The sequence below is a fragment of the Sinohyriopsis cumingii genome, chromosome 19 (assembly GCF_028554795.1).
Source record: "Sinohyriopsis cumingii isolate HCF-2022 chromosome 19, ASM2855479v2, whole genome shotgun sequence".
NCBI classification, from domain to species: Eukaryota; Metazoa; Mollusca; class Bivalvia; order Unionida; family Unionidae; genus Sinohyriopsis; species Sinohyriopsis cumingii.
The window spans coordinates 58,055,885-58,079,722 of record NC_142979.1 but is presented as its reverse complement, the minus strand read 5'-3'; the positions used below and the strand labels follow the sequence as shown (position 1 = coordinate 58,079,722).

The following is a 23,838-nucleotide window of genomic DNA, read 5'->3' as shown; positions in this document are numbered from 1 at the left end:
TAACAGTGGCCGTATCTGAAGGCTGATATGCACCATCTGACAGATCTTAATGCTCCAAGATCTTGAAAGGTTTTTCCCTTTTTCTGTAATGATTGCAACATCTGGCCACAGACTGCCATAAATAAACAAAAGAAAGGAGAACACTTTAAGAATTTGTTGTGAGAGTGAAAAGGCACTAAGAAAAGTGAAATTTGCTATCGCTTTAATAAGAAACATGCACTCTTATATAAACAGAAGTAATAACTGGAAAATACAGGGGCTTTGTTGCCAGTAGGGGAGCCTACTCTGACTTCTTTTATGGCTGTACTCAATCAAAGCTTAGCCAATGGTACAAACTGATAGTGGTCATGCCCAAATAAAATGGGTAGAAATGTGTTGAACTAGTCATGGATTATAGAATCCTCTACCTTCTTATGGACTCCTGCTACTTACAGAGTCAATCAATATACTTTGTTAATATTTGCTCACCTTTTAGCTAAACATGCTAAAAATTCTTTTTTCAGTAGATGAACAAGGGTTAGCATTATAACACTATCTGGAACAGCAAGATTTGGAATGCACTGTTGTGTTTCCTGAAATAAACAGCCAAGTATAATTGTCTTAGCAACAGTTATACAGCAAACTGCATAGTATGGAAACTGCAAAACAGTTTCATACCAAACAATTTATGCATTAACTCTCTATAATAGTAACAATACATTAACTCTCTATAATAGTAACTAAGGCACTCTTTAGGTATGTTTTATGAATCTTATATTAATTTTTATCACAATAATTTTACCATTTTTTTAATGCATGAAACACGATTGCAAAAAGGCATAGTCAATCTGTTAAAAACTCTGCAACAGAGAACATACTTTTAAATATCAACAAGATTTATTTTGGGATTTATTAACAGATAAGAACTTTTAACCATGATGGATATTTACTGAAATTTAACATACTTTTAAATACCAACTTATAGCACACCGTTAAACACATAAGGATTCATACTGGAATACATTTTTCACATTTACAAACTTTATGGATATGGCAGATTATATATTGATATCCCTACTTTAGTGAAGACAGTAACAGCCATCTGTAGCACTGCCATCAACCCTTGTGGGGAGACAAGGGACCAATCTGGTTCACGGAAGCCCTGTGCGGTTTCTCTCTCAGTCTCAATGTCATGAATTGGTGTATCTGTTTCTGGGTTAGTGACCTGGAGAGCCTGGGCTACCCTGTGCCACAAAGTACTCCAGATTCCTGTCTCAATGTACAGTTGGGCCACTGGTGCTTCTGTCTGTAGACCGGAGGGAGAACGATTAATATGTGGTGATAACATGACATGAAAATTATATCTATTATACGACCTAAAGGAAATGCAAACTATTCTCTTTGATCTGACTGGAGAGGGTCACACACTTTACTAATCACTATGCATGACCTCGGACCTCCAAGTTCCATTTCCAGTCAGGTGTCAGGACAATTGTCTGACCTTGTATGAACCTCTTCCCATTTGTTCTTCATATTATTTGCATTTGTTCATAATAAAGTGTACAATAATTTCATATCAAATCAGTTTTTTAAACACGATCACTAAAGTAAATGCATGCATTTCTTTGCTTGATATATTTAAGTGCATCTGTAAGCAGATGTAGGTTAACAGTCAATGAGTACAATATCATACTGCCTGTAATGATTCTGCAGGGATTTACAAAAAAATCTGACTGGAAAACTTGCCACTGGGAGTTTGCACCAAGCATAATATTCCAACTAGAGAAAAACATAAAAGAATAAAATATGGGATATTCTAATGAAATTCCTTTAATTGACTAAATTATACTGCTAATGCAGCTCATTAACTGTATCAACAACAATGAAAGCTAGACTGTTTGCAATGAATTATTTATTCCCATGAACACTTATTTTATCCATATACTTAGCAATTATCATTTTGCCACATTAAAATCTGTCACATCCATCAAAATATTTGACCAGCCAAAGTTTAAGAGAATAATTATTCTTATTGGTCTCCTGTAAACAACAGATCATAAACATCACTTGTGGATGCTACATTTTTGGTACATTAAGAATTCTTTTAAATGAAATCCTCCTGGTAGTGATCAAACACATCCATCAAAGAAATCTCATGAGATTTTTTATTAACAATTAGCACCTACCCACTTTAAACTTGTCTACATGCATCAAAACAATCTTTGATAACCCTAATGTTTAGAGTTGGTAAGCTCACAAACTGTAACTGACAAATTAAAATATAAATATTTATTCTTTATTGCCTTAAACAGTAAATATTATATCTGTGCACACCCAAAAATATGTGACCGACTTTGACAATGAATACAAGATAAAAATGACATATGATAGATATAAGAAACTGTGGCCAGTTACATCGTAGAAGAATGCAGTGTAAGTATACAGTTAACCAAATGTGCTTTTCTATGTATTGTGGCAAGATCAGAGGGTATAAAACTTACAGAAAATAAACCATTATGAATGGAACATGATCACCTTTCTATCTCTATCAATTTTTTTGACTTTCCCATTCACAAATAACTTGGAGACTTGAGGTTGCCTGAGCCAATTTTGAGTTTGTCCCAGGAGTTGAGCAAGAGGATTTGTAAATCCCTGTGCAGCTGCTGTGACCTAACAAGTAGTTTAGGATGAATAGTGATAATAATGGATGAGAGGCAACAAGCCATCCAGTAAGCTCTTTCGGTCTAAGACCAGTCAAGCTAATTCATCTTGTAAATATAACAATATTATCCAATTATTATCAGACTGTTATTTTATATTTTTCTTTGGCTTAAATGATAAAGTATTCATTATAATCTAATGTGCATTTAATTTCTTATTTTTTTAAACCTGTTTTGAAATGGACACATGTTTTGTTCAAACACTATTTGTTTGTTGTTTCAAAGTGTTCTGCTTCATGGAGAAGAAACATAAGAAATATAATCCCAAAATGTTTGGTTCATAATAGTTGATATTTCCCTTGCTAACATGAAATCTGGGCCAGCTTTCTATTGGCATTTCTTCTAATACTGTTGATTGCATATGTTATTAAACTGTTAATCACCCATGAAGACTAACTATGCTGTTGAAGATGATGTGTAGAATGATAATGAGAATGTGTGACCTTGACATTTAACTTCTTTGACTTTCCCTCTTTTCACCTGATGCATCTGTGGGCAGTCCTGTGAAAATCAGCTAATAAATACATGATATACTGCCCTTTAAAAAAAATGTTTAATCAAAAGGTCAATACCAGATGGATGGACAGTATGAATTTATTAGCATTTAATTGCATGTTGGTACAATGACAGCTATATGTTGCCAATTAAAAATTAAATTCTAAAACTGTAATTAAAAAGAATTATACAAAACACTTTTGGAGGATAAACATTCCCAAATAAATGTAAACACAAATTACTATGAGGTAAAATACAAAAGGCAAGACATAAACCAGGCAACTTCCATATTTAGACCAATGCATACAAATCTCATCAATGTTTTTTTAATCTATTAAAAGGTTTTCGTGCATTTGTGAGGAAGAAAAAAGTAAGCAAGTCATAATAACCACTGCCTCTCACTCTGAAACACATTAATGTAAAACTTGAACATTGCTGATGATGACAATGATGCAAGTGTTGTCTCCACTAGAACAGTTAATGCCATATCCCACCATGATGGTAAGACAAAAGCAAACTTAAGGACGAGAAAAATGTCCAACTAACTAAATATGGAGATTTTCCGTGAAATCTGGTTGCACATGTAAGACAGGCACCTGGACAATCTTGTGATAAATCAGATAAAGTTTTAGAAAAAAAATTCCTCTTTATGAGAAATGGAAAATCCAAAGTAAACGGCCATTATACAGTAAAACCTGTCAAGAGAGACCACCCCTTCTGCTGACAAAAATTAGTCTTTCTTGATACAGGTTGTTTCGAAAAAGCAGCCTTTACTTTATGGAAAAAGTTTATAAGCAAAGAATCTAATATTAAATGAAAGATTCTCTCCCAAAACTGGGTTTTCATGTCAGATTCTAGCTTACAACATTCTTCATAATTCACTACTCCATCATCAACACTAACCTGGACTAGCATTTCACCCAAAAGTAGCATCAGTCCATCTAGAATGCCATCATCAACACTAACCTGGACTAGCATTTCACCCAAAAGTAGCATCAGTCCATCTAGAATGCCATCATCAACACTAACCTGGACTAGCATTTCACCCAAAAGTAGCATCAGTCCATCTAGAATATCATCATCAACACTAACCTGGACTAGCATTTCACACCAAAGTAGCATCAGTCCATCTAGAATATCATCATTAACACTAATCTGGACTAGCATTTCACACAAAAGTAGCATCAGTCCATCTAGAATATCATCATTAACACTAACCTGGACTAGCATTTCACCCAAAAGTAGCATCAGTCCATCTAGAATGCCATCATTAACACTAACCTGGACAAACATTTCACACAAAAGTAGCATCAGTCCATCTAGAATGCCATCATTAACACTAACCTGGACTAGCATTTCACACAAAAGTAGCATCAGTCCATCTAGAATGCCATCATCAACACTAACCTGGACTAGCATTTCACCCAAAAGTAGCATCAGTCCATCTAGAATGCCATCATTAACACTAACCTGGACTAGCATTTCACCCAAAAGTAGCATCAGTCCATCTAGAATGCCATCATTAACACTAACCTGGACAAACATTTCACACAAAAGTAGCATCAGTCCATCTAGAATGCCATCATTAACACTAATCTGGACTAGCATTTCACCCAAAAGTAGCATCAGTCCATCTAGAATGCCATCATCAACACTAACCTGGACTAGCATTTCACCCAAAAGTAGCATCAGTCCATCTAGAATGCCATCATTAACACTAACCTGGACTAGCATTTCACCCAAAAGTAGCATCAGTCCATCTAGAATATCATCACCAACACTAACCTGGACTAGCATTTCACACAAAAGTAGTATCAGTCCATCTAGAATGCCATCATCAACACTAACCTGGACTAGCAATTCACACAAAAGTAGCATCAGTCCATCTAGAATGCCATCATCAACACTAACCTGGACTAACATTTCACACAAAAGTAGCATCAGTCCATCTAGAATATCATCATTAACACTAACCTGGACTAGCATTTCACACAAAAGTAGCATCAGTCCATCTAGAATATCATCATTAACACTAACCTGGACTAGCATTTCACACAAAAGTAGCATCAGTCCATCTAGAATATCATCATTAACACTAACCTGGACTAGCATTTCACACAAAAGTAGCATCAGTCCATCTAGAATATCATCATTAACACTAACCTGGACTAGCATTTCACACAAAAGTAGCATCAGTCCATCTAGAATATCATCATCAACACTAACCTGGACTAGCATTTCACACAAAAGTAGCATCAGTCCATCTAGAATGCCATCATTAACACTAACCTGGACTAGCATTTCACACAAAAGTAGCATCAGTCCATCAAGAATGCCATAATCAAAAGGACAGCGAACACATATCTGAAAAAAAAAGAGGTTCATGCTAAATAAACATGATTATGTGGCAGACATTAAGTTTTGTACATATTCAAGACACAGCTGTTTCATATTTCAATCCAATTCAGTATAATGGTATAAAACTCAATGACAGGATTATCAGTCAAACAACTTTATAACAGAAAAGCAAGGAATAAATACCATACTACATGTGAAATAAATTAGATATATAGCCACAGAAAAAGAATGCTGCATAATTCGCCTGCAGAATTGGGTTTGTGCAATTTGTTATGAGTAATCAAAGAAGAAACAACATAGGCCCTGATCTACTAGTGCATTATGAAATGGCAAATCAGGGTCTACGTTGTGTGCTGTTAGACCGAACTTATTAGTGAGTAAATACAGTACTTTTTAATCATCATTTATTCATTCACATAATAATAATAATAATAATGAAGACTTTGTATCGCGCCTAATCTTGAGAAGCTCTAAGTGCTTTACAACATTAAACACCTATAACATAAAAAAATATGTAATGATACGATTACAAAACACAAACACCATGAAATTAGAAAACATATAAAAAAAAACATGCTGAAAATATTTAAGGTAGGAAACATTATTAGGTCTTTAAGTTTGCTCTTGCAGTCGAAATCTCCCAATGGCTTGCATCTGATAGAGCCTCTGACAACCAAATCCAGCTCCAGGCCTTCACGAGTGGTAGAACCTGTTTAAACTGACTGGAGAAGGGATGACAGGCGAGTTTCTGGAGCCTCAAAACCAGTTGCCTTGGGCAGATGGGGCTCTTCAACCTTGGGTGGTCGCCCATCTAGGAGAAGGTAAACTCCGATTTCAAACCTTCGCTGCCTTGCGACTATACCCTCTCATGGGGAAAGGATAAGGGAGTAAACCCCAACAGAAAATCCAGATACGGAGTCCCTAAGGTGACTTGGCATTGATTTCAGTGTCATCTCGGCAACTCCTGTGACGCAGCTGGTACCATGATGTATCGGCTTGTCCTTTCCCTTGGATCCATCAGCTGCGTGGAGAGGGGGGATCAGCTGCATGGGCAACAATTGATTCTCCATATCACCCTGCCCAGGCTTGCGCCATGGAGAGGACACTCCAACTTCACTCCACAGCGTCGACACAACATGGGAAGCAGCAGTTTACCGGTTATAAGTCACCACTCAATTGGCATAGAACCAGACGCTAGGGGTTGCTTCTGACAGTGGGAGAGACCAACATGTTTCACTGGACAGCTACTGCCTGCCTCAAACTGGGCAGCCCACAGCCAATATGGTGCCGTCCCGCCACAGTTCACCTGCCTTGCTGGGTACGTAAGGCTTAAGGTACGCGAGTACCTGACAAGCAGACTGCAACTACTGCACCAAGAAATAACAAAATAAAAATAAAACAGAAGACTTCAATCCTCAAGCTAGGTACCTGGAATGTCCGGACCATGCTGACTGGGCTTTCAGATGATTTCCAGACAATCAGTGATGTTCGAAAGACCTCAGTCATCAACGACATCGCCTCACTACAGGAGACACAACTACCAGATTCCGGGTCCCTCAGAGAAAAGAACTACACATTCTTCTGGCATGGAAAGAGCGCCGATGAAGCCAGAGAGTTTGGTGTTGGATTCACTGTCAGGAACACTCTGCTGGGGATGATAGAACCCTGCCAACAAGGAAATGGAAGTCTGCTATCCCTAAACCTCAACACCACAAACAGGCCTGTCAACCTGATCAGCGTTTACGCTCCCACACTAAGATCCTCCACAGATACCAAGGATGAGTTTTACGATGAGTTAAACTCACTCATCGACAAAATTCCCAAGGAAGAGAACTTGATTTTGCTGGGCGACTTCAATGCTAGGGTGGGTGCCAACCATAACTCTTGGCTCTCCTGTCTTGGCAAGTTTGGCATTGGGAAGATGAATGAGAATGAGATGTGCTCATACCATGACCTCAGCATCACCAATTCATTCTTTCAGACAAAGCCACAGCACAAAGTGTCTTGGAGGCATCCCCGGTCTAAACACTGGCACCAGCTGGACTTGATCATTACAAGATGGTCAGCCAAGAAGGGTGTGCTTCTTACCCGAACCTTCCACAGTGCTGACTGCATCACCGACCACTTGCTTGTGTGCTGCAAAATGAAGCTTCAACCGAAGATGATCCACCGCTCTAGGCAAGAGGGTCAACCATGCACTGATTTGAGCAAAACATCATATCCAGACAAGGCTGAGGAATTCACCTATGCTATTTCCAAGATGTCTGATTCAGAACCCCCCAATTGCAGTGCCAAAGAAAGATGGGATCACATCAGAGAGACTGTATACAGAACAGCCACATGGATCTTTGGTAAGAAGCAATCAAAGAACAATGACTGGTTTGAGGCTAACTCTGCCACACTCATGCCAGCCATAGAAGAGCGTCGCAGTGCTCACCTGCAATACAAGTGATCCCCCTGCCAGAAGACACTACAGGCATACAGTCTACCAGAATCAAAGTGCAGAGATTAGCACGGCAGTGTGCCAATGAATACTGGCTTCAGCTCTGTCAGAGCAACCAGTCAGCAGCAGATATTGGAAACATCAGAGGCATGTACAATGGCATAAAGAAAGCAATGGGTCCCACGAAGAAATTGACAGCACCACTGAAGTCTGCCACAGGGGATACCATCCATGACAAGGGCAATCAGATGGAGTGTTGGTTGGAATGCTACTCTGAACTGTACTCCAGAGAGAACCACGTGACCAATGATGCCATCAACGCCATTGAAAACCTCACTCTCATGGCCAAACTGGACAAGAAACCTACTGTAGATGAACTAAAGAAGGCCTTAGAGAAACTGTCCCTAGGTAAAGCCCCAGGGAAGGATGGCATCACAGCAGAACTCATCAAGTGTGGATGTAGTGTGCTGCTCACACACCTACACGACCTCCTCTGCCGGTGTTGGGATGAGGGTGCAGTGCCTCAGGACATGAGAGACGCTAACATCATAACCCTGTACAAGAACAAGGGTGACATTAGTGACTGCAACAACTACAGGGGCATATCACTTCTCAGCATCGTGGGTAAAGTTTTCGCACGCGTCATCCTGAACAGACTGCAGACGCTTGCTGACAGAGTTTACCCAGAGTCGCAATGCGGGTTCCATGCAGAGAGGTCCACAATCGACATGATCTTCTCTGTCAGGCAACTGCAGGAAAAATGCAGAGAACAACACAGGCCCCTCTTCAGGGCCTTTATAGACCTCACCAAGGCATTCGATCTGGTCAGCAGAGACGGACTCTTCACAATCCTGGTGAAAATTGGTTGCCCTCCAAAGCTGCTAAGCATGATCCAGTTCTTCCACGATGACATGAAAGGCACAGTGCAGTACGATGGCTCAACATCCGACCCCTTTGACATCTGCAGTGGAGTTAAACAGGGCTGTGTCCTTGCCCCAACACTCTTCGGCATCTTCTTCGCAGTCCTGCTCAAGCACGCCTTTGGGACGTCCACAGAAGGGATTTACCTGCACATGCGATCAGACGGCAGACTGTTCAACCTGGCATGACTGAAGGCAAAGAGCAAAGTGCGTGAAGTAACCATCAGGACATGCTCTTCGCAGACGATGCTGCTCTAGCCACCCACACAGAAGCTGAGCTTCAGCACCTGATGGCCCGCTTTGCTAAAGCTGCGATGAGTTTTGGTTAACCATAAGCCTAAAGAAAACAAACGTGATGGTTCAGGATGCGGCCCCCCCCCCCCCAAGCCTCACCATCAACAACTATGAACTTGAGGTGGTGAGTCAGTTCATGTACCTCAGCTCTACCATTACCAACAACCTCTCAATTGATGCTGAGCTCAACAAGCGGATCAGAATGGCATCAACAACTCTCTCCCGGCTGTCGCAGAGAGTGTGGAACAACAGCATGCTGACCTTGAACACTAAGATCACCGTGTACCGTGCCTGCGTGCTAAGCACTCTCATGTACGCCAGTGAAACCTGGACTCTATATGCCTCACAAGAGAAAAGACTGAACGCCTTTCACATGTGATGCCTCCGACGCATACTCGGGATCACCTGGAGTGATCGAGTAAAAAACAATGAGGTGCTCGAGCATGCCAAGATTCCCAGCATGATCACACTCCTCCGCCAACGTCGCATCAGATGGCTGGGCCATGTATGTCGGATGGATGACAGACGGATCCCCAAAGACATTCTTTATTCGGAACTCGCCTCTGGCAAAAGGTCGATCGGACGGCCACATCTCCGCTTCAAGGATGTCTGCAAGCACAACATGAAAGCCCTTGATATCGATGTCAACACCTGGGAAGAGCTTACTCTAGACAGATCAAGCTGGCGACATGCTCTGATCACTGGTCTGAAAGCCGGAGAGGACAAGCTATGCTTGCTAGCTGATGAAAGACGATCGCAGAGGAAGAAGAAGCAGCTCCAACCAACACCAGACGCAACTTTCAAGTGCAGCACGGACTGCCACTCCCACAATGGACTATATAGCCACAGCAGACACTGCACAACCACCAACCGGGACATCTCTCATGGGCGCAGTTCAATCGTCTCTCGAGACTAATGGTTGCCAACAACAACGCAGTCGAAATAAGTGAGTTTTAAGAGCACTCTTGAATGGGATCACTGTGTCTTTGTGTCTAAGTTCAGTGGGCAATTCATTCTATGTTGCTGGGCCCTGGTATGCAAAAGAACATTGTCCATATGACTTCTTTTTCATAGTGGGAATAATGAGTATACGATTGTCAGAAGAGGAGTGTAAGTATCTTGCTGGTGTGTACACATGGGTGAGGTCCGTCAGTGATACATAGTACAGAGAACAAATTTTGTGTTTGATTCTGGATCGAATGGATAGCCAGTGTAGGGTACAGAGCAGCAAGGAGGTGGTCTCTAATCGTGGTACTCTAAGTATGATCCGAGCAGCTGAGATCAGTTAGATTCTGTTCTTCACTTATTCAAAAAAGTTTGTCTAAGTCTATACAAGCTGAAAACCACTGAGAAATATCTTGCTGATACCATAATCATCCATTAAAAAACCCATTGCCATTGATGCATAATCATTTTCATTGCTACCATAATCATTTCCATTACTACCATACTCATTTCCATTAATACATATTCATTCCCATTAATAAATAAACATTTTCATTAACACATAATCATTTCCATTAATACCATAATCATTTTCATTAATACATAATAATTCCCATTAACACCATAATCATTTCCATTAATACATAATCATTCCCATTAATAAATAAACATTTCCATTAATACATAATCATTTCAATTAATACCTTAATCATTTCCATTAATACATAATCATTCCCATTTAATACCATATTCATTTTCATAACAAGCATAATCATTTCTATTAATACCATAATAATTTCCATTACTACCATAATCATTTCCATTACTACTATAATCATTTCCATTAATACCATAATCATTTTCATTACTAACATAATCATTTCCATTTCTATCATAATCATTTCCATTAATACCACAATCATTTCCATTAATAACTTTAATCATTCCCTAATATACCATAACCATTTCCATTAATACATAATAATTCACATTAATACCACAATCATTTCCTTTAATACATAATCATTCCCATTAATAAATAAACATTTCCATTAATAAATAATCATTCCAATTAATACCTTAATCATTTCCATTAATACATAATCATTCCTATTTAATACCATATTCATTTTCATAACAAGCATAATCATTTCCATTAATACTATTATAATTTCCATTATACCATAATAATTTCCATTAATACCAAAATCATTTTCTTTAATATAATAGTCATTTCCATTACTACCATAATCATTTTGATTACTACCATAATCATTTCCATTACTACCATAATCATTTCCATTAATACCACAATCATTTCCATTAATAACTTTAATCATTCCCATTATTACCATAATCATTTCAATTAATACCAATATCATTTCCATTAATACCATAATCATTTACATTAATTTCCAATATCATTTCCATTAGTACCATAATGATTCCACTAAGTATCAGCAACTAATTTTGCACTGTAACTGCTTTATTGAATGATGGTACTATATAAACTAGCTTGATGAAAAAGCATTTGTGTACTGGGCAAATGAAGAGGACATTCAAGAATGAAATTTTGTCATCTTTTATACCCATTCTGTTCCTTCAACAGACTCTTCAGATGTCTACTAAGTTCAGTGTTTAGATCCTTTACTTATTGTATACATACTTGCTTTTAAGTCAAGTCCTTCTTAAAACAACATCGACCCTGATCTAAGGGTCTCATAATGGTTTGGTAGAAAGGATCTATGTTGTTTGTAGGTTTATTTCAATACATAAAGATAAACTTCTGTTAATTTGTCAAAATTCCTATCCACAATAGCTATCAAATGGTCCTTCATTTCTTTTACTATGTCTTGCTTTAAATGCCAGATTAAGTCTGACACAAGTTGGATATCGTTCATTTGATTTGTTGCATTTAAAGTAAAAAAATTGTCTCTACAGCTTTAAAACAATGCTAGCAATTACTTCCACATGATCTTGATTGCACAAAATCCTTTTCAAATTTTCTTTTCCAAAGAGATGGTTAAAAATATTTGTCAATAAAGTTCTTACCTAAATAGAATTGATCACTGCAAAATATCAAGGGAAACTATTCTGCATAATTATCCTAAGACAGATTCAAACATATATTGCTTTATCAGCATCTCTGCTACCAGAACTTAATGACCTACTTTATACTGGTTAATTACTTACAACCATCCATTAATTTCCTAGTGAAGATGAGCCAGACTTACAATTCAAGTCTGAAATCAATGTCATCATTTCTCTTTCACATATGTAGATGGTTTTAACTCAGGAAAAGATGTAATATCACAAATGTTTTTAAATCACTCCAGGCTTTAAAAAATCCTAAACTGTAATGGTTACAATACTTTCCCAATTCATTAATTAAGGGCTTTAAAAATTTACAGAAATCAAGGAATGTGGTATATTTATTTTGAAAATGGATATATTGTTGTTGTTGTAGGGTTTAACGCCATTTTTCAGCACACAATAGGCTATACATGGCAGCCAGTATTAATGGTGGAGGAAGAACCTGGGAAAACCCCAGAAAGAACCACTGACCCACGAAAATGGATATTCTGTTGGTGCTAGGACTGACAAGTCAAAACTTCAACTTTGCAGCAAATTAACAATATTAAAAAAAATCTGAATATAATGCACTAGCAAATTTAGGTAAAATGTTTTGCTTGAAAAGTTTCAATGCTGAAGAATAGTTTCTGTATACAAGAGAATAACGTAAACTTAGGTGTGAATACTAATAAGATCAACTTTTAGTGCAGATGATAAGAATATTTCCAGCAGAAAACTTAAAGCTTCTGTCAAAATTTTAATTTTTACTTTTAGCACATATACTTTTCTCTTCTGAAGACAAAATTAATTACCTGTATAGCAATAGCCTGACCATCAACTCTCTGTGGGTGTTTGTGTGTGGGGTTGTTGGTTGGTTGGTTGGTGGAGAGGGATCCAGGTCCAGTGAAAATTACCAAGAAGCAACATTTAAAAAAAATAATTAGTAAGAAGTGGCCACAGAATTATGTAGCGGGGAGGACAAATTTCTTTCTGTCACTGACAGACAGTATTTCTAATACTTTAAACATTTCCATTCAATTGATAGTGTTAACGAAAGGTGAAGTGCATTTATATATACCTGCTGTAGATCAGTGAAGACAGAGAGACATGCCTGTAACATCTCTTCAGGCTGTACCTCCACAGATACCCCACAGTATACCATCTGACTGAACAACAGGGCTGATGCAGCCTATAATACAGTTTCATAATACAAACTTTTATTTTCTGCATATTATCTGTTATTTATATGTTTCACTAATAATGAAAGACTAAATATATACTTGATGGCACCAAAGTCAATAAAAATGAAAATTAGCATCACAAATATCAGAATTAAATAGCAGTGAAAATATGCAATTAAATTTTACAAGCCTATGTAATAAAAACATTATGTATAAAATGCACATCTAGGGCTTTAAATCCTTATTATTAATAAATAATTTTAAATTAATAATAAACAAAATTCATTTAAAACACAGGTGCCCTCATTTATAGTTTCAAGGTTAGCATGGTATTATTTGATTCCAATACTTGGAAATGTAATCAACAGTAATTCTGGGCAAAATCTAATTGTAAAATTGCCATACTGTAAATAGTATTTGATCTTTTTTATAACCTATCACTAGCCTAAAAAATGGGTCTTGTAATGCTATGATGGCCTGAACAGGAGGAAGTAGACAAGCTTATGTGTGTTACTGACCTTTAAATAACTTTTCATCACAAGAGGCAGCATTATCCATCACAAGATTTTAATAGATTTTTAACATTACACTAAATACGAGCCATATCAGTAACTCATACTCACTTGTAAACCGTTATACTGATACGCCATTTTGTTTATCAGTAGTATGTCCATCACAATAACTACTCTTCTGAATCGGACAAAAGCAGGACTGCATCAGTTATGAAATCAGTCTATATGAACTTATGACATAATGTTACCTAGTGGAAAATGGTTATTGACCACTGATTTGTTAACTATCAAAACAAGCATGGCTTCAAAAATCTGTGTAGATTTGAGAGCATTTGTGATGTGCTGCAAGCGAGGCAAATCCATGCACTATTTCATGATGTCTATTATATACAATGCTGCTTTCCAAAAGACACCATCCATTGCTCATGTTAGGCAGGTCTCCAAGATATAAAGAACATTTGAACAGATTTAATTCATTTTACATTTAAATTTGGAGCATTATTTGGTGAAAATTCTGATCCATATTGAACATTACTTTTCTCCATTCTTTCCATGTCTATCTTTTGATGGCTACATTGATATCATAAACACGTATCAGCATCATGGATACTCTAATTTAATCTTTAAACTTGATCTAGATGTATTACCAAAAACTGCCAAGGGCATACAAGTCAGTGCACCACAAGTCTTTAGTTTCTATCAACTCATAGTGTACACTGCTTCATATCTCAATGCAAAAGACAGATAATCAGTTGGCGTTTGAGTAATGAGGATGAGTTCATATAATCTGTGCAAAGAAATGTTAATTACCAGACAAAAGTGATGGACATAAAGTTGATGTCTAGGAAGGAAAATGAAGTTCTGATCTCCATCACTGGAAAACTTCTATACAAACTGAGCAAAGACAAAGAGCACACAAACTTACCGTATGACTAGCAATGGTTGACTCTAAGAATATGGACACCATCAGTGGGGCAGCATCTGTCAAACTGCCAAAATACAAATGGTGCATTAGTTTAGAAAAATTAAAAAAACTAAGGAATGCTATATCTTACCTGCCTTGACATGACTTTAAAACACTTTCAACACAAGATTTCAATGCTAATGCCTCCTTTACTGTTAAATGTACAGAACTAATATCTACTTCTCAAACACGTGACAAAGAGATTTCACTAACTTGTAGTTCTTGTCTCAGTCTAATTGTTCTGGTGTGTTTATATGCACTTCCTAGCAAAAAACAAATGAGAACTAAATAGTAAAAGGTGCATTACAAAGGGCTCCATTCACTACAGTTTTGCTCCGTTGGGTCTTAAGTAGAGAAACCCCATGTTGGAAACCCAAAAGTTGTGAGGCATCTAAATGATGAGATGGAACTATTGCAACGCAACTCATTCAAGGACTCAAACAACATCACGTGACAAGATAGGAAGTTGATCAATGAGGGACAGTCATATGTCCAAAATAGAGCAGACCAGACGAGACCCATCAAAGGTCAATAAAACAAGTTTTACATTACATAACATTGGAATATACTGAATGGTTCTGCAGCTCTGCTAATTACAAGCAACATCCCATGTAAAGACAAAGACCATAACTCTGTCCAAAGTGGTCAAGACAAGAAAAAACCCATAAAAGGTTTATCATGTGTCTCTTTTGATAATCTGGTTCATCTCAGATATGAAATGTGGCAATAGGAACATTTAATATGACGGTCATCCCCATATTAAAACCTAATTAGGTCAGACTTTGAATTATGGAGATTGGTGTGGTTGTTAATCTGTTTCCTACACAGCAACTGTTGACCACAAGATTATAGCAAATGTGGGTATTTATATGTGTATGGTTTTAATTCTTGAGATGGCTAAAATGACATCAGTTGAATGTGTCTTGATGTGACAAACTTGCACTTACGCTGGTGGCATGGTCTGTAACTGGATAACAATGGAACTAAGAACATGTATCACCATCTCTATCACAGAGTTAATCTCCATGTCAGATATCTCCACCTGGAAAAGAGACAGCAGAAATATTGGTTACATGCCTTAAACACTAATGTTTCTTCAGCAAAAATTACGTTTTTTTTTTCTGCAATAATAATACCAAATATTTACTGCCTGATTCATCTGCTGCAAAATGAAAGAGAAATCACCATGAATATGAAACATTTCTCACGCATATTAGACAACGTTTCAAAGAAGATGAAACATTTTTATCAGTTCTAACATACAATATCACCTCTAATAAACATCAACCTATTTCAGACATGTAATACTGTAGTATATTAGGACTGCCACTCTGAATGGTCTTCTCTGAAGCTCTTGAAGAGAATGAGGCTCCAGTGTGACAATTGGCCAGATACTATTTAAAACAAAGAGTCTCTTGAAGAGAATGAGGCTCTAGTGTGACAATTGGCCAGATACTATTTAAAACAAGAGTGTCTTGAAGAGAATGAATCTCTAGTGTGACAATTGGCCAGATACTATTTAAAACAAGAGTCCCTTGAAGAGAATGAGGCTCTAGTGTGACAATTGGCCAGATACTATTTATAACATGAGTCTCTTGAAGAGAATGAGGCTCTAGTGTGACAATTGGCCAGATACTATTTATAACAAGAGTCTCTTGAAGAGAATGAGGCTCTAGTATGACAACTGGCCAGATACTATTTAAAACAAGAGTCCCTTGAAGAGAATGAGGCTCTAGTGTGACAATTGGCCAGATACTATTTATAACAAGAGTCTCTTGAAGAGAATGAGGCTCTAGTGTGACAATTGGCCAGATACTATTTATAACAAGAGTCTCTTGAAAAGAATGAGGCTCTAGTGTGACAATTGGCCAGATACTATTTAAAACAAGAGTCCCTTGAAGAGAATGAGGCTCTACAGATTGAAAAGAATTTCCTGGAAACCAAGATAAAATCATTTCTTCTTTTTAATTACTAAGTGTTGAAACTATGTCTGATACTCTCAAGTTATAATCAGATTTTCAAACTAGCCAATGTTGTGGCTACACTGGAAAACTAATTTTACTTAGGACCAAGTCTTTTGGGTAAATAACAATGTTAGTATGAACATCGATTCAGGATGATAACTAGGGATAACAAGATGACCATCATGGTAGTTATAATGGATATATATAAGATATCAAAATAAGTCTTTAAGTGAAAATTCAATGTTCATATGATCATTCATTTTGTAAGAGATGCAATAACATGATTTTCAACATGGTCATTATAAAGTTTCATGGCAATCCTCCATCCAGTCTAGGAGTAGCAATAACAAGATTTTCAACATGGTCATTATAAAGTTTCATGGCAATCCTCCATCAAGTCTGGAAGTAGCAATAACAAGATTTTCAACATGGTCATTATAAAGTTTCATGGCAACCCTCCATCCAGTCTAGGAGTAGCAATAACAAGATTTTCATCATGGTCATTATAAAGTTTCATGGCAATCCTCCATCCAGTCTAGGTGTAGCAATAACAAGATTTTCAACATGGTCATTATAAAGTTTCATTGCAATCCTCCATCCAGTCTAGGAGTAGCAATAACAAGATTTTCAACATGGTCATTATAAAGTTTCATGGCAATCCTCCATCCAGTCTAGGAGTAGCAATAACAAACTTGTGTAACAGAAAAATGGAGGGTGGATAATGGATGGAATATATGCTTTGCTTGCTTAGGACTAGCAGAGCAGGTCATAAAAATGGGGATAGCTCTTGAATTTCTAATCAGACAGATGCCATTTATTAAAAGACAAAGAGTCTGGTCATAATGCAGCTGAATACCAAGTTTCATAAGGCTATCTCAAAGGGTTCAGGAGATCCAAGTGAAAAAATTTGATGGATAGATGGATGAACTAAGTTCATCTGTGGCATGGGGGTGGGTGGGGGGGTGTATAAATAGCAAATGTTAAGGAATGATGCATAACAGATAAAGGACACAGGACCATATGATAAACTCGCTTGGTTTTATTATCACAGAAGCTAAAAGAAACAAATTCCAATTTGGGAGCATGTTTGTTTAAGAAAGCAAATTGTTAAACATTTGTATGGAGGCCCCCCCACACACACACAGAGGTATATATACAGTTGACTCCGGTTAACTGCACAGCCTCGGGCATGTCACAAGACTGCAGTTAACTGGAGTGTACAATTAACCGAAGTACGGTACAGTACAGCTTTAAATTAGCATGGCACGAATATAGGTAAAGAATAACGTAAAAAGATGATTTGAATCCACTCTTTCAATGTTTACTTAAATGAAACAAGAGTCTACAATGAACAGCACTTACATCATATTGTTGAATCAAAACACAACAAAATTTCCGATTTCCGAAAGAAATCGGCAATTTATGTCTGCACACAAGTTTTACTAATAAGTTGGTGAATTGCCGACTCTACTTTGTAGAACGGTTTAAACAGCTCACATTCTCTCTGTTCCATGAATATGTGTAAATTCTGGAGTGACTGTATATTGACTTTAGATTAAACCTGGTCATCTAATGCGTCATCATCACTTCTTTTGTCATTTTCTTCTTGTTTTGTCTCTGTAAGAGCTGCAATGATGGTTGAGTCATCGATTTCACCTTCCATCTGAAGACCATCATCTATTCCAACATATTGTTCGAATTCTTCTACATTCATGCCATGTGGCGTTTTGAATGGGGTTTCGCCAATATAGGTGGGGTCATCAAGCGACTCATCATCAGAAGGCACTGAAAATGATAGCAGTTTTCGAATAACTAGTGATCTATAGAACTTGTTCGGAGGAAGGAAAACAATCTTAACATGTGACAGCTTGATGCTGTCGCCAGGAGCTGCACAATTATTGCACAGCATAATGATGCTTCTCTTTTGCAAATGCATTTGTTTGTCAATGCGCTTCAACCATCTCTTCCAAATTTCTGTCGTCATCCAGGCGTTTTTGTTTGCCTCATACTGTATTGGCAGCTTTTTCAAATTCTTAAAACATCGAGGGGATTTGCTTTTGCCAATCACCAAGGCATCCAATTTTTCGCAAACATCCATATTGCATGCAAACAAAATTGTCAAATGATCTTTGGCAATCTTACATCCCAGTGCTTCTGCTCCTCTGAAAGACAAAGTCCCATCAGGTAACGCCCCCCAGTACAACCCAGTTTCATTGGCATTGAAGATGTCTTTTGGTTGGTAGTCTTTAAGGATTTCGGGTAGAACATCAATTACCATCGTTCAGTTCCAAAATCAACTGCATCCTGTTTTTCGCCGTGTTGTCATTTAAATTAAATTCCGTTGCGCATTTTCCATCTTTCCAACCATCCATTTGTTGGTTTGAAATCATGCAAACCTGAACCATTTGTCAATTGATTAGCTTTTTCAAGCAACAGTGGTCAACTTATTGGAATCTATCGACTACGAGCTTGAGCGAACCATTGTAACAGCGCTTCTTCAACATCTTCGGACTTGCCACCTCGCTTGCGCTTCTGAGAAGGATTGCTGTTATTTTGCCAGTCTTCAATGACCTTCTCCTTGTTCTTGAGGATTCGCGAAATCACACTGTGACTAACACCGAACTCAAGTGCAACAGAGGCCTGACTTCTGTTGTTCTCAATGCATTTTATGACCTCAACCCTTTGAGCTAATGTCAGGGATTTACACTTGTGACTAGTCATTTTAGACTGTAAAATAAATGCTCATAAATTCAAGGTTGAACTTCCGATGATTACCCCCTAGTTCAAATCATGGTTTAGAGCAATGTTTCCCATGCTGTACTATGATTGTTCCCACGCTATTGCTCCCTGGTGGGGGGGAATATACATGTGTCTACCACCTATGGCGTCCTTTACATGTCAATCATTTACAAAGAAGCATTTACCGGCTTAATTGTCAGCGTATTTGAAGCGCTACAGCAGTGGACTGGCAATAACTGATCCTGACTATACATTGTGCAGTTAACTGGAGTAAAGCTGTATTAAATAATGTGCCATGGGCAGAAAATTTATCGTGCTATTATCCAGAGTGTGCATTTAAACGAAGTGCAGTTTTCCGAAGTTTGTTCCCATTGAAAAGCATTGGGAAAAAATGGGACCGGTGTGATGACTACGTGCAGTTATCCAGAGTGTGCAGTTAACCGATGTGCAGTTAAGTGGAGTCGACTGTATATATATATGTGTGTGTGTGTGTGTGTGTGTGAATCTAACATGCTGCAATGGAAAAAGGATTCTATGCTTTATTTTGATGGACTTGTGTGAACAAATGTTGCAACCCTCAGTTTTGGTAGAATGGTAGTTATTGTATTATTATTGTTATTATTATTGTAGTTGCTGTTCTTATAATTTATCCATTACATAATGCTCAGTTTTAACTTTTGGAGCATTTCAAGAACAAAAGAACACATCTTTAGGAGCAAGCTGGAGTACATTATCATGTTGATATTTCATTAACTACAGAAAGACACAGGCAAAGAATTACATCAGCTTTAGCTGAGAGTATCATTAACATGATCCTTTTCTCTTCATTCATTAACTAAAGTGTCAGGTGTAGATTGTCAACACTGCTCTGGCTGTTTACTTTCGGTTTTCAACAATGTGCAATCACAAACTGAACAGGTTCACAAGATTCATTCATATGATAATCATCTGATGATGTTTATAAGGAAGAAGTGTAAAATAATATCTGTCTGTCTTTGCGTTACAATTTGATACAGATTCTTGACAATGTGCATTGATTACTCGGCAAACTTTCTTATTATACTACAATCAAAACATCTGTTACCAATCCCATGTGTAATTATAATATCAGTGAAAGATGTTGTAGAGAAAGAAAGCAAATATAAATATTTATATCGAAAAGGAGCTTGGGAGATCAGGTATGCCAATCATAAAATGCATTTGCTTGACAGGTTTTTTAAAACTGGGCAACATATACGTACAGTAGTGGTCCTTTTAGGGGTCAAATATGAACACTATTAAAAAGTTACCTGTCCCATGAGGATGCCTAAGAGGGACTCCATATGTTTGGCCTGGTTGGAGATGTAGGCACAGAATGTAGTGGACACCTGACAGCAGGAATACAACACCTGCAATGCGGACAGGACACTCATTAATACAAATGGAAAGGTTTCAAATTCACGTGCAAATAAACAAGCCAACAGTGTAAAGCTTTCATTTTCAAAATGTTTATTGCTGAATCAACATCAACACAATATCAACATCAACACAATATCAAAGGAACTTCCACATAAATCTTAAGGACTGAAAAAAAGAATCTACTAATATTTATTAGGATTACGATTCAATTGGATTTTGAACTTCCGTAAAAACTTAATCTCAAATACATGAAGTAAACAAGAAGATCAAGCTGGACTGAGACTGCTCACTGCCCACATCTGCCTAACAGCAAAATGCAAGAGCAACTGACCTAGAAAACTGCGTCAGGAGGTGCTTTTTGTAGAAAGTTCTTCCAATTCTAATTATTGCATACATTCAAGGTTCTTTTAGGTTTTTTTTTTAGGTTTGTCTACATTTGATGGCACATTAACATAATTTGCCCAGTACTGAAAGGCTTCTGTGCCATAATTCTTTCTGTCAAAGTTGTGGATTTATCTACTGGAAATGTTGGTCTAATATTAGTAATGGTACCATATATGATGCTAAATCAGCATCATTTGTATAAACATGAAAACCTTCAAAGCTTGGATTGATTTCTGTCAAATTCGGTCATGTTCTATTTAGTGTCTTTTTTAAAAATATGTTATTAAAAGCAGAAATAATACATGGGTGACTGGCATCTTTTGTACAATCTTAAAAGCCCTTGATACCAGAATGTTCCCTGTCACAAGTAATACAATTCTGAAAAGTTGTTTAAATTCTCTCTTTATTGGTAATGGTGGCCACATTTATATTTAACGGGGAATCTGCATCATTTGTATAAAATTTATAGGCCTTGATATCAGAAAGCCTTCTGTCAATTTGGTCAAATTCTGTTGAGTGGTTTTTGAAAAGTAATTGAAAGATTTCTCTATTTTTAGTAATGCAGGCCATATCAGATGCAAACTGGCATTATTTGTATGAAATTGAAAAATCTGTGTGCTAGGAAGCTTTTTGGAAAAATATGGTCAAATTCTGTTTTCAAGAAGACAGCTTAAATGTTTCTCTATTTTTAGAACTGGTGACTTTTGTTGATGGCAGACTGGCATCATAAGAATAGAACTGAAAGCCATCTATGCCAGAAAGATTTCAGTCAATTTTGGTCAAATCCTATACAGCAGTCTATCAGAAGTCATTTAAAGGTTTTCTAAGTAACTGCATTTATATTAGATGGCAGATATGCATCATTTGAATAAGCCCTTCATGGAAAGATGCCATCTGTTAAGCATTCCACTAAATAGTGTATGAGAAGTTGTTTTTAGTAAAAGTGGCAATTCTGGATGACAATTTGGATCAACTGATCAAGTCTGAAAGACCTTGATGTTAGAATGCTTTCTGTAAAATAATGTACAAATTGGTCAATTGGACTTTGAGTTGATGTAAATAGACACTGTGAATGGACACTGCACAAATGATGATGCACGGCAGACAAATGAGTACCATAAGTTTACTTGGAGTTATGGCCAAATGAGCTGATGGCCAAAGTTAGGACAGTCTAGCTTTAAATATCAGCGGTGATTTTTAAACAGGTCACACAAGAAAGGAGAGAACTGTCATCCCTTGTATTATTATATAGTACATGTATGACAAGTAAACTGTATGCAACAATATGAGACCTGTGATGATTAATAAATGTGCGCATGACCATATACCATAGAAAGGGAAGAAACTCTTATCCATTACCTCCCCTGATGCCAGCAGTCTGTGAATTAGACCCAAACCTGAATTTATAACTTAAAATCTGTATTTGCCAAAGAAAAATTAAGAACAATATGTAAAACGTTACTGCAATTATAATCATGATTACTGAAGGTTGAGATCCTGTATACAAATGTAACAAATCTACTTTCACTTGAAATTAATTCTACAAGTGGATCCTGAAGCCATTAATTTCTTCTTGGGATGGCTATCTATACTGAATATCTGAATGGAACAGCCCTCAGAAAGAACATCCAAAAATCTAACGCACTTAAGGCAATGTTTCATGTTAAGATTAACCATCTATGTAGCAAGGAAATAAGTTCTATTTCAGGTAGAGAGAGTGAGTACCTTAAGCACATTATTACAATGTGCTGGATGTCGTATAAGAAGAAGAAATTCATCTGTTACTTGTTCACATCCCTTTGTGGCCATTTTCTCTCCCATATAGTGAGCAATCTGAAAAAGTATACATTAACAGATTGGTTTATTAAGCATCTGTAAAATTATACACTGCAGTATTTCTCCTACGTTCTCGAGAACCACATTTTTCATCAAGCATCATCAAAAAGTACTGGTAATTATACTTTGAGATGAGTTTAAACAGGAGATCCTAGTGTTCAACCTAAACTTAAAAAGGGACTGATGACCCAGCTCTAATCCATGAGTGATGCTTTTCCAATAGCTAAACTGCAATACATATTGAAATTCTCTGTCTTTGTTCATGTACAATGCATGCTGCAACTACAAACTGAATAGACCCAGATCTGTCATGGCATGAAACATACTAGCAGATCTGGGTGTAAACTGATCATTCAGACTGAACAATTTAAAAGCCAAAAGCACAGATCAAGATCTGCCAGAGAGGTATGTGATAGCAGATCTGAATGTAAGATGACCATTCTTAATGATTTAAAGACAAAACTACAGAGCTCAATCTGTTGGCATGGTGTAAGATGAACACCATACATAAAGCCAACATTTTTATTGACCCAGATCTGATGATGTGGTATGTGATAACAGATCTGGGTATAAGATTACTATTCTACTTAATGATTTAAAACCCAAAGCATGGACCCTGATATTCCAGCATGG

The 23,838-nt window shown here is 37.2% G+C and overlaps 1 protein-coding gene across 4 annotated transcripts in view; it reads right to left on the bottom strand.

The window, feature by feature from the left end:
* Positions 1-23,838, bottom strand: part of LOC149775766 (serine/threonine-protein kinase 36-like) — a 158,703-nt gene that overhangs the window by 55,363 nt on the left and 79,502 nt on the right. For all 4 annotated transcript variants that reach the window (XM_089944445.1, XM_089944448.1, XM_089944449.1 and 1 more), the window contains 8 exons: positions 23,095-23,202; positions 20,877-20,975; positions 15,832-15,926; positions 14,846-14,909; positions 13,306-13,416; positions 5,484-5,558; positions 1,058-1,285; positions 469-572 (listed from right to left, as the gene is read on the bottom strand). In XM_089944445.1, coding sequence (XP_089800571.1) covers positions 469-572; positions 1,058-1,285; positions 5,484-5,558; positions 13,306-13,416; positions 14,846-14,909; positions 15,832-15,926; positions 20,877-20,975; positions 23,095-23,202 — 884 coding nt within the window. The remainder of the gene's footprint in view (positions 1-468; positions 573-1,057; positions 1,286-5,483; positions 5,559-13,305; positions 13,417-14,845; positions 14,910-15,831; positions 15,927-20,876; positions 20,976-23,094; positions 23,203-23,838) is intronic.